The following is a 12,333-nucleotide window of genomic DNA, read 5'->3' as shown; positions in this document are numbered from 1 at the left end:
TCTCCCCGTGTCTGCCTGGGTTTCCTCCGGGTGCTCCGGTTTCCTCCTACAATCCAAAGATGTGCAGGTTAGGTTGATTGGCCATTCTAAATTGCCCCTAGTGTCAGGGGGAATGGCAGGGTAAATACGTGGGGCTATGGGGATAGGGCCTGGGTGGGATTGTGGTCGGTGCAGACTCAATGGGCCTAATGGCCTCCTTCTGCACTGTAGTGATTCACTGATTCTATGAAAATGCGTGAGTATTGTTTATTGCTTGCCTCTTTAAGGAAGATTTTGACAATGTAACATTTAAACCTGTAGTTTGAAGAATCTAAGGAACAATGTACTCTAGATATGTCCCCATTTTAATCAATACTCCCTTTATGCCCCTTCAGCCAAATGGGATGAGTTAGTGTTTTTAAGTTATTTAGTGCTGAAATCTTTTTTTTCATTCGTGGGACATGGGCGTTGCTGGCTGGGCCAGCATTTCTTGCCCATCCCTAGTTGCCCTTGTTCTGAGGACAGCTGAGAGTCAACCACATTGCTGTGGGTCTGGAGTCACATGTAAGTCAGCCCAGGTAAGGCCGGCAGATTTTCTTCCCTAAAAAGCATTAGTGAACCAGTTGAGTTTCTCCGACAATCGACAATTGTTTCATGGTCATCAGTAGATTCATAATTCCAGATGTTTTTTATTGAATTCAAATTCCACCATTTGCCATGGCGAGATTCAAACCCGGGTCCTGAGGGCATTAGCTGAGTTCCTGGATTAATGGTCTAGTGATGATACCACAAGGCCATCGCCTCCCCGACCTCTTTCATTATTTGACATTCAAAATGTCATAACTAGAACTTCAATTCAGCAAAATTGGATGTCATTCCACCCTGAAGAGGGAAGTATTGGCAGTGATGTCCGTGTAACCCTTTGTAACATTTTATTTACCACAACTATAATTTGTTGCTGTTGTAGCTAATGCACAAATATTTGTCAAAAATGATGACGCGTGTTCTTTTGCAGCAACACCCTATCCCGGTGGGTTTAAATGTTTCACGTGTGAAAATGCGGCAGATAATTACGAGTGCAACCGTTGGGCTCCAGACATCTACTGCCCAAGAGGTATGTCCAGGCTGTGGGAAAATGCCATCATTAAACACACCAGCTCGATAGGCCTCAGTATATTTTCCTGCTGCACTTACTTAGCTACGATTCACATATTCCCCTGAATGCAATCCACATTGATTTTATTACAGGACTGGAGTTCCATTAATAACAAAGGGGATTGAGATTTTCTTCAAGCGAGGGGAAATGGATTTGAATGTGTGGGGGGAGTTAGATTCCCTGAAATCAGTGTCTGATCGGGATCCTGAAATCACCTTCTGGGCTTCAGTGGGGTGGGAATAAAGGTAGCAGGGAACCTCTTTGGATTTGTTGGATTAGATTGCAAGACCGTACGGGATAGGAACTGGAGTAGGCCGTTGAGACCGCTCCACTATTTAGTAAGATCAGGGCTGATCTAACACTCACTAAGTCCGCTTTCCTGCTTTATCTCCGTAACCCTTAATTCCTTTACTGATTTTTCTTTTATTCATTCATGGGACATGGGCGTTGCTGGCTGGCCAGCATTCATTCCCCATCCCTAGATGCCCGTAGGCAGTTGAGAACCAACCACATTGCTGTGGGTCTGGAGTCACATGAAGGCCAGACCAGGCAAGGACGGCGGATTTCCTTCTCTGAAGGACATTAGTGAACCAGATGGGTTTTTCCGACAATTGACAATAATTTCATGATCATCAGTAGATTCTTAATTCCACATAGCTTTTATTGAATTCAAATTTCACCAGCTGCCATGGTGGGATTCGAACCTGGGTCCCCAGAACATTAGCTGTGTTTCTGGATTAATAGTCCAGCAAAAATACCACTAGACCATAGCCTCCCCACTGATTTAAAAACCTATCTTGACCTTATAAATGTTCAAGGACTCAGCCTCCACATTTTCCTGGAGTAAAGAATTCCAAAGATTCACCACTATTTGAGAGAAAAAATTCTTCCTCAAATGCATCTTAAATAAGCACCCCCTTATTCTGAGACTTTGCCCTCTGGTCCTACACTCTCCCATGAATGATTGGTTAGCCAGAGACCCGGGTTCGATTCCCGGCTTGGGTCACTGTCTGTGCAGAATTTGCATATTCTCCCCATGTCTGCATGGATTTCTTCCAGGTGCTCCGGTTTCCTCCCACAGTCCAAAGATGTGCAGGTTAGGATGATTGGCCATGCTAAATTGCCCCTTAGTGTCCCGGGATGCATGGGTTAGAGGGATTAGCGGGGTAAATATGTCGGGTTGTGGGGATGGGGCCTGGGTGGGATTGTTATTGGTACAGACTCAGTGGGCCGAATGGCCTCCTTCTACACTGTAGGGATTCTATGACCCGGAAAAGAGAAGAGACTTTGGTGAGGATCTTGTGTAAGCAAGTGAAGTATTGTATGTGTACAATGCTTACCCCACTCATTCTCAGTTACTAAACCTCTGTTTACCTCCCTGATGTAAACCTATGCCTCTTGCAGTGACTAGCAGATTCCTCCATTTCCTATTCGCAAGTGTGTTGACAATGTGCCAGAACTCCCTCCCAACAATACAGATGCATTCACACCTGATGTCACCTACGAGGCTTGGCACTTCCTTCAGGAGAGGAATGCGACTGTTCATTTGACTGCCCAAGAATGTGATCATTCTCTGCAGGGAAATTAAAAACAATAATTCACTACAGTAGAATGCAGCTTAACAGCCCGATCTGTGACATACATTCCAGAACGCATTATAACAGCTAACACAATGAATCCACTGGGTTCATTGCATTCCATTTGTTTACTTTTTGTTGGTCAAGTTTTTTTTTCTTCTAATCTCATAGTTTTATACCAAGGTGATGAATATAAATAACTAGCGAAAACATCCCATGCTTATAATAGTGTGTGGGAGTCCCAATTTGAAATGTGGAATTCCAGTAAAATGAATGAAAATGATATGGTCAGAATGTTAAACACCTTCTCCCTGAGGCCGGGGGTTCAACGTACAATAGCATGGGTGGGATTACCTCCAGGATTCCGCCCACCTGGTTCAGTTTTATGGTGGGTCGGACAGGGCATCCGTTGAGGACCCCCCTTGCCCCTATTAATAACCTTAATGGTCACTCAAGGGCCTTTACCCGCCAAGCCTCAATTTTGAGGTCTAATACTCCTGACAAGCTTTGAGACCCTCTTTGCCTGTCTGGCTACAGTTGCCACAATAGGCTACTGTCAATTCCAGGAGTGTCCCCTCCATGTAGTAGTCTGGTTGCTGAAGACGCCCACTTTCCTGAACAGCAGGCCACTGCTCCTTCAGTGCTAGTATTGTGAGCGGCATGGCGGTACAGTGGTTAGCACTGCTGCCTCACAGCTAGAGGGACCCAGGTTCAATTCCCGGCTTGGGTCACTGTCTGTGTGGAGTCTGCCTGTTCTCCCCGTTTCTGCGTGGGTTTCCTTCGGGTGCTCTGGTTTCCTCCCACAGTCTAAACATGTGTAGATTAGGTGGGTTGGCAATACTAAATTGTCCCTTAGTGTCAGGGGGATTAGCAGGGTAAATAAATGGAGTTATGGGGATAAGGCCTTGGTGGGATTGTGGTCAGTGCAGACTCGATGGGCCAAATGACCTCCTTCTGCACTGTAGGGCTTCTATGATTCTATGATCTATTTAGTGCTAAATGGTCTCTTGTTAACCCTCTGTCTTTGAGTGCCTGCCCACCATCCTTAATTGGTCTGCGAGTCTGTTCACTGGCCACTAATTGGTCAGTTTTGAGAAAATCATAGAATTCCTATAGTGCAAAAGGAGGCCATTCAGCCCATCAAGCCCGCACCGAGAACAATCCCACCCAGGTCCTATCCTTGGAACCCCACTTATTCACCTTGCTAATCCTCTGACACTAAGGCCGGAATTTTACTGGCCTGCCCACCACAGGAATTGGAGCGGGCAAGGGGCGGAACATGGGAAGGTCCGTTGACCTCGGGCGGGATTTTACGGTTTCAGGATGAGCGAGGCCATAAAATCCCTCAGTGAGGATCAATTTAGCATGGCCAATTCACCTAATTCACACATCTTTGGAGTGTGGGAGGAAATGGAGCACCCGGAGAAAACCCATGCAGACACGGGGAGAACGTGCAAACTTCACACAGACAGTGCCCCAAGACCGGAATTGAACCCAGGTCCCTGACACTGTGAGGCAGCAGTGCGAACTACTATGCCACCGTGCCACCCAGCTGAATGTTCCCCACAAAGTTCACGGTTCTGACCTACATTTCACTCTGAAGTTGAGGTTCGGACACGAGCAGAAATGTCCGGATTCATTGCTATGGTGAGTCAACAACTCCATTATTGTTGTAACATCCAATTACTAGGATGGTAGAAGGCGGACTGACTGAACCTTTGCCTTTCTTTACCAGGCAATGCTTAGTTATACAGCTGACGTAATGGGTAGATCTGATCCCAGTTTGCTGCCTGTATTGGCCTTAAACCCAATTAGATTAGACACTAAAAAGTGATCAATTTACTCTAATCTTTGCCTTTGAGCATGAGTGAGATGATGATATGAAGTGAAGTCTCAGCACTGTATGTTAATCGCCTTAGCCCCATGTCCCTTTATACCTTTGATAACCAGTCCTCTGGAGTATTTTTCTCTACATAAAACTCTGATGCAGCATCCCAGGTTTGATTATAGTTCTTGGATTTTCCCATAATTGAAATGTTCTTCCTCTCATTCTAGGAACACAGTACTGTTACACAAGGCATAAAATGAATGCAAAGGGTGACAGTTCATTGGTCACAAAGCGATGTGTCTCCCTGAAGGAGTGTTTATCTGTTGGGTGCACGGAACCTGATAATGAAGGAAACAAGGTGAATAGGTGCTGTTCCACATTCCTATTTAAAGAAAATATTCTACAAGTACAATGTATTCGCCTCAATAACTGTTAGCCTGCGACTTAACTGGAGCTGAGTGGTGAGCCTGGCGCCTGCTCGCCCCAACTCACTAATTTAAGTCCCAGGACATTTTCACTCCTGGATTTCATTTGAATATGGTTCCTTCCCAAACCTGGGGACAATTTATTGGGGATTGGGGGGCAAAGGAGGGGGGGGGGAGTCAGGTGAATGCACCAGGAACCCATCACCAAGAACATGTGGGAACAGTCCTTGGCTGTCAAGTTATTAAGCGGGGGAGGTGGGTGAGTTATTAAGCGGGGAAGGGAGGAGGGTAGCGGGTGGTGGTGGTTGGTAAGCATTTTCGACTGGAGAATCATAATATCATAGAATCCCTACACTGCAGAAGGAAGCCGTTCAGCCCATCGAGTCTGCACTAACTCTGATAGAGGATCCCACCCAGGCCCTTTCCCATAACCCCACATATCTACCCCAGTAACCCCCCACTAACCTACCCATCTTGGGACACTAAGGGGCAATTTGGTATGGCCAATTCACCTAACCTGCACATCTTTGGAACGTGGGAGGAAACCAGATCACCTGGAGGAAACCCACGTAGACACGAGGGGAACATGCAAACTCCACACAGGCAGTCACCCAAGGCCGGAATTGAACCCTGATCCCTGGCGCTGTGAGCCAGCTGTGTTAACCATTGTGCCACCATGGGCAAAGGAAAAGCCGGGGTCCCAGGTTATCTTGTGGGGCTGAGACGAGCACTCCCACTCCTCCCAGCCCTTGCAGAAACCTTTCACATAACAACTGTTCTTACCTTTCAGCCCCACCCTGGGCCTGCTGCTTCTTTGCGCCTGGTGCCAGGACCTCGACAGCACACCGGGCCATGCTTGTATAAATGGTGCCCAGCAGCAAGGATTGGGCAAATGGATTGCTACAAATATTTAACCCCCCCACCCCCCGCCACTTACCTCTCCAGGGGATTGCAGTGATTAAAATTTAGCTGAACTATTTTGTCTGGTTTTGGCCGGTGTGGGATGGGGGCTAGCACTTTAAAACCGGTTAGAGCGCAAAAAAACTCTGAAGCGATAGTTGTCAAAACCGCTTGGGAATTAGGCTGTGAAGGGTCTTTGCTCTTTCTGGAAGTTTCCCTCGTGCAGAAGTCAGGAGGAGCTGAATCACCTATTGAGATGTCCTCAGGGTTTGAAGACTGCTATATCAAGACAAGTCATTTTTCCTCTGCGCAAGCTGCTACTGTGCGCTGAATACTTGTTTAATTAGCGGTATGGAGGGGTAACAGAAAATAAGCAAGGAAACGCCCTCACAAAAAAAATCTAATATTCAATGTCATCTTTTTCAGGTCTGCACCTCATGTTGTGAAGGGACAATCTGTAACCTCCCATTACCCAGAAACATCTCCCAGGCAGTGTTTGCAACACTCTCTCCTATAAATCAAACATCTCGACAATGGTCTCACTCCGCAGTGACGTTGACATGCTTCAGTCTTCTGTTCTTACTTGTTGTATAGCTGGTGCTATCTTATGCTTTCATGTACAGCATTGTCTAACATAGTATTTATTTTTGTATGATACGTTTATACAGTGAAATATCTTATATGCTGTAAAGAAGGGTTATAAAGTTCTAATTTTCCTCACAGTAAATATGAATCAAACTGTTTTTTTCTGTTGTAAATGTATGCAGTTTTAAGTTTAGGAAGAGATCTTGAAGGAGTGCAAGATTATGAAAATCTGAAGCCAGAAACCAATATTTATAAGTTGTTTATCTCTTAATATGGTCAAGAAATGAATATTCAACACCAATAGTATTGCTGAATATCACCAACATATTCGCATAGAATCAGTATTCTGAGGTTAGGGAACCTGCCAAAGAAAGGGGGAAAGAAAATGATTATTTACAAATGTTCTATCTGAAGCTCCAACAAATAATGTAGACACAATGAATAAGAACCACACAAAAGTCTTTAAAACTATTTTCACCCATAGAACCAACAACAGCACTCACCTTTGAACTCTGAAGCTCTTGTGTAAGGGCTTTCTTTCCCCCCTGTCTTGCTCACTATTTTTCACACATTGGGGACTTCTTGCAAAACAAGAAGGATCCTGGTACTTGCCTCCTCTCTGCTGCCCCTGCCCAGTCCCCGTAACCACTTTCAATCTTAAAAGAAAGAGGGGGGATGCTGAAAGTAATAACAATACATCGCAGGAATAGGCCCTTTGGCCCACCAAGCCTGCGCCGATTCCACTCCTTATTTAGATCCACTACTTATTGCCCAAAACACAGTTTCTATCCTTTTGTTCGCCTCCCGCTCATGTGTCTATCAAGATACACCTTGAATGTTGCTGACATGCCTGTTTCCATCCCCTCCACTGCAGTGCATTCCAGGCACCCACCACCCTTTGTGTGACAAACTTTCCCCGCACGTCTCCCCTAAACTTGCCCCCTCTCACCTTGAACCTGTGCAGCATTATAGTGACTAATCAAAAACAAGAGATCCCTGGAAGTTGAGGATATAATCCTGACTTTGGAATTCCTAGCAAGTGAATCTGTGACTTGTCGGCGAGTTGCCCTCACCGAATTAGAGACAAAAGAGTGAATTGTCATGGAAACTAGGCTTACTTCAAGCTGATACTGAGGGTAAAATTGCCGTTCTTCACCAAACAGGAGACAATCGAGGGCATCAAAGTAAGGGTAGTGGCACACACTTACTGGTTTCTTAGCCAGCATGTCGGATCAAACAACATCTAGCGAGAAACTAAGTGTTGAAAAGTACAAGACCGTAAGGGGCCTGACTAATTTTTCTATACATTCTGGTACAAGAGCAGAAAAATCTGCCCTTTTGAATCAAGATTGCCACACCTACAGATATTTGACTCATTCAGAACTGTCTGCATGGCGTTTTTCACACAAGAGCTGAGATACATTTGGATGCAAGATGACGTGCAGTTGCGTGGAGTTAATCAAAGCGTTCATTGCACCCAAAAAAAAGTTGCTCCAGTGCACTCCTAATTCAGAGAATTCTGCCACCACCCAAATCAACCAGAGAGATAGACGTACGTCAGCTTGAGACTGTGGTACCTGTCACTCCTCCTGTCAGAGGTGTTGCAAGTGGGTGGGAAGGAATAATTGATCTTCTTTGGCTGATTCCATTTATCCCTGACAGAACATAGATTAGATACTCACATAAGATTAAACATCTGACACAAGTGATCAAACATTTTGAAACGTTTCAGGCGAGGAATGTCAGATCCACCGATATTATGAAATAAGTTTTCACTATCAGCTAATTTAGGAATTTTTTTTGTCCGATTACCAATGCTTTCTACAAATTGAACTTCTTGCTATTGGAAAACATTATCTTCCACTTAAGAGACAGCAAACTCACTGATTGGTATATGTCTCAGCCACCATAAGAAGATATAAAATAGGAGCAGAAGTAGACCATTCAGCCCATTGAGCCTGCTCCACCATTCAATAAGATTAAGGCTGATTGGATTGTGGCTTTAATTCCACTTTTCTGACTGCCCACCATAATCTTTGATTCCCTACAGATTAAAAATCTGTCTAACTCAGCCTTGAGTGCATTCAATGAGCCAATCTCCACTGCTCTCCGGAGTAGTGAATTCCAATGATGAGAATGACCCTCTGAAAGAAGAAATCCCTCTCATTTCCATGTTAAATGGGGAATCCCCTATTTTGAAACTTCCCTGCAAGTTCAAGGTCCCCTTGTAAGAGGAAGCATCCTTTCAGCATCCAGCTTGTCAAGCCCCCTCAGAATCTTTACTTCAATAAGATCACCTCATATTGTTCTGTACTTCAATGAGTATAGGCCCAACCTGCTCAATCTTTCCTCATAAATCCCCACTAGGCTAACACTGTAATCTGTCGACACAAGGTCGCTAAGTCTTTGTCCTAGTGCATTATTCATTATTTCTTTGGGAGAGGAGAGGGGGAAGAGGCAATAGCTCAAGAAATGATATTGCAAGTACCAAACATTGAAAATCAGAAGAAGCCTTTTTTATTGCTTTCACCAATCACAGCATGTTAGGTAATAAATGACATTATCAATCAAAATAAATAGGGAACTTCTATTTATATCACACATTTAATAAAGGGTGCCATGGTGGCAGCACTGCTGCCTCACAGCACGAGGGACCCGGGTTCGATTCCAATCCTGGGTGACGGTGTGGAGTTTGCACATTCTCCCCGTGTCTGTGTGGGTTTCCTCCTACAGTTCAAAGATGTGCAGGTTAGGTGGATTGACCATGGTAAATTGCCCCTTAGTGTCAGGGGGACTAGTAGGGTAAATATGTCGGGTTACGGGGATAGGGTCTGGGTGGGATTGTTGTCGGTGAAGGCTCAATGGACTGAATGGCCTCCTTCTGCACTGTAGGGATTCTACCATTGCATGATTTTCAAAATGCTATGTAGCCAATGAAAGCATTCTTTTTGGTGTATAGTCACTTTTGGTTTGTAGGAAGCACAGCAGCTAATTTGTGCACAGAAAACCCTCACAAACAGCAATGGCCAGACTATGTTTTTTTAAGATGTTGGCTAAGTAATAAATATTGGTCAGAAGATCTAGAAACATAGAAACCCTACAGTACAGAAAGAGGCCATTCGGCCCATCGAGTCTGCACCGACCACAATCCCACCCAGGCCCTACCCCCATATCCTTACATATTTACCCACTAATCCCGCTAACCTACGCATTTCAGGACACTAAGGGCAATCAACCTAACTCGCACATTTTTGGGCTGTGGGAGGAAACCGGAGCACCCGGAGGAAACCCACGCAAACACGAGGAGAATGTGCAAACTCCACACAGTGACCCAAGCCAGGAATCGAACCCAGGTCCCTGGAGCTGTGAAGCAGCAGTGCTAACCACTGTGCTACCGTGCCGCCCCATCTATAGAAGTTCACAGCTCTTTAAACAGTGCCGTGTTTTTTTTACATTCACTTAAGAAGGCAGCCTTATTCGAAACATAACACTTCTGACAGTGCAGCACTCCCTCTGTACTTTGCGAATGTACCAGTGGAAGTTAAATTTGTGAAGGGGGTGATGGCATGATTGGAGGAGAATGGGACAATGCAAGACCGTAAAGAAAAAGGAAAAAGAAAGATGTGTGCCAAGCAAAATGCAAAACGCTGGAAATAACAATAGAAGAAGCTGTAAGCACTCAAGATGTGTAAAATTTTGTTGGTTAACGCTCCTCTGAAGTACTTTGGGGTATTTTACTACTTTAATGGCACTATATGAATACAAATAATTGTTGTTAATAGAAGAAATATTTGGCAAGCTGGTTATGATATCATGGATGAACTTTATAGCATGTTTGTCATTCTAATTTGTCAGAAACTCTGCTTTATTGTCCATAACCTTTTGCTTTCTGCTTTATTTTATTCCATTAAATCTTGACATTTGGAAGTATTTTCACGCCTGCCAACCGAAATAGTAGAGGGAGGGCAACAATAACAAGAAAAAATTGGTGATAGAAATCCATAATGGAATATGAGAATCCTCCTCATATATTTGAAGTGACAGGCTTACCTCAGCTGTGAAGGTTAGTTCATGTGTTTCAAAATGGGCCCAAAATTATAGAGTGGCTGAAACCCCAGTTTTGTTTCAACAATTACACCTTTCCCTTACGCACAAAAAAAAACAGCAGTCCCTTTTGAAACCATTTTCAACCACTAGCCATGTGGGATTGCCACCTCATCTCACAGTTAAATTCATCCCGGCTCCGCACCCAGAAGATTAGCGATTCCGTTCCATCTTGAGCATAGACCAGCACTTTGTAAAGCAATTCTGAGACCGTGCTGCATCGCTACTCAGGTTTTGACTCCTGCATGAGATGCAAAGTTAAGTGCTAGTTGCCTGTTTTTGGTGGGCACTGAACGATATCTACCTGAAAATAGGGCTGTTATTCTGGAGCCTTTTATAAGGTTCAAAATGGACGTTCTCCATCCAAATCTATTTTGTGATGACCTTCTCAAAATGGTTCTCTCTCTTTCAATGCAATGGCTGGGGTTAGGAAATAGAACTATATTTGATGTATGTCAGTAATCTCAGTACCCTTCTGTCACTGGATGAGGGACAAAAATATTACAAATTCAAACCAGACTAATTCATATCTTTTGATTTTTATACATTTGTCTCCTTTGGAAATAGAATCATAGAACCCCTACTGTGCAGAAGGAGGCCATTCGGCCCATTAAGTCTGCACCGACTCTCCGACAGAGCATCTTAGCCAGGCCCACCCCTCCACCCTATCCCCGTAACCCCATGCATTTGCTCACTAATCCCCCTAACCTACACATCTTGGGGGGAAAAAAGGGACAATTTAGCATGACCAATCCACCCACCCTGCACATCTTTGGACTGTGAGAGGAATGATGTGGAGATGCCGGCGTTGGACTGGGGTAAACACAGTAAGAAGTTTAACAACACCAGGTTAAAGTCCAACAGGTTTATTTGGTAGCAAAAGCCACACAAGCTTTCGAGGCTCTGAGCCCCTTCTTCAGGTGAGTGGGAATTCTGTTCACAAACAGAACTTATAAGACACAGACTCAATTTACATGAATAATGGTTGAAATGCGAATACTTACAACTAATCCAGTCTTTAAGAAACAAAACAATGGGAGTGGAGAGAGCATCAAGACAGGCTAAAAAGATGTGTATTGTCTCCAGACAAGACAGCCAGTGAAACTCTGCAGGTCCACGCAACTGTGGGAGTTACAAATAGTGTGACATAAATTCTGATTCTAGGATCGCATGATAAAGACTCAGGAGGAAAAAAGCAGAAATATTTATGTGAAATAGTGTGACATAAACCCAATATCCCGGTTGAGGCCGTCCTTGTGTGTGCGGAACCTGGCTATCAGTTTCTGCTCCGCGACTCTGCGCTGTCGTGTGTCGCGAAGGCCGCCTTGGAGAACGCTTACCCGAATATCAGAGGCCGAATGCCCGTGACCGCTGAAGTGCTCCCCAACAGGAAGAGAACAGTCTTGCCTGGTGATTGTCGAGCGGTGTTCATTCATCCGTTGTCGCAGCGTCTGCATAGTTTCCCCAATGTACCATGCCTCGGGACATCCTTTCTTGCAGCGTATCAGGTAGACAACGTTGGCCGAGTTGCAAGAGTATGTACCGTGTACCTGGTGGATGGTGTTCTCACGTGAGATGATGGCATCTGTGTCGATGATCCGGCACGTCTTGCAGAGGTTGCTGTGGCAGGGTTGTGTGGTGTGCCCACCATCAGGCTCACCATAGACTACTCTCCGGAATCGGTTGCATTCTTGGACACGCGCATCTCCATTAAGGACGGTCACCTCAGCACCTCACTGTACCGCAAGCCCACGGATAACCTCACGATGCTCCACTTCT

The 12,333-nt window shown here is 44.9% G+C and overlaps 1 protein-coding gene across 5 annotated transcripts in view; it reads left to right on the top strand.

Moving 5' to 3' along the window:
* lypd6 (LY6/PLAUR domain containing 6) overlaps nucleotides 1–9,235 on the top strand; it is a 223,063-nt gene extending 213,828 nt beyond the window's left edge. For 4 of the 5 annotated variants that reach the window (XM_078227977.1, XM_078227978.1, XM_078227979.1 and 1 more), the window contains 3 exons: nucleotides 995–1,093; nucleotides 4,768–4,898; nucleotides 6,292–9,235. In XM_078227977.1, the coding sequence (XP_078084103.1) occupies nucleotides 995–1,093; nucleotides 4,768–4,898; nucleotides 6,292–6,459 (398 nt within the window). In that variant the 3' untranslated portion in view covers nucleotides 6,460–9,235. Of the gene's footprint in view, nucleotides 1–994; nucleotides 1,094–4,767; nucleotides 4,907–6,291 lie in introns of all 5 variants that reach the window. The other variant, XM_078227981.1, reaches the window with a different exon arrangement.
* The last annotated feature ends 3,098 nt before the right edge of the window (nucleotides 9,236–12,333 follow it).

Source organism: Mustelus asterias, chromosome 14 (genome assembly GCF_964213995.1).
Source record: "Mustelus asterias chromosome 14, sMusAst1.hap1.1, whole genome shotgun sequence".
NCBI classification, from domain to species: Eukaryota; Metazoa; Chordata; class Chondrichthyes; order Carcharhiniformes; family Triakidae; genus Mustelus; species Mustelus asterias.
The sequence above is the reverse complement of the archived record's forward strand: the minus strand, read 5'-3'. Positions and strand labels throughout refer to the sequence as shown.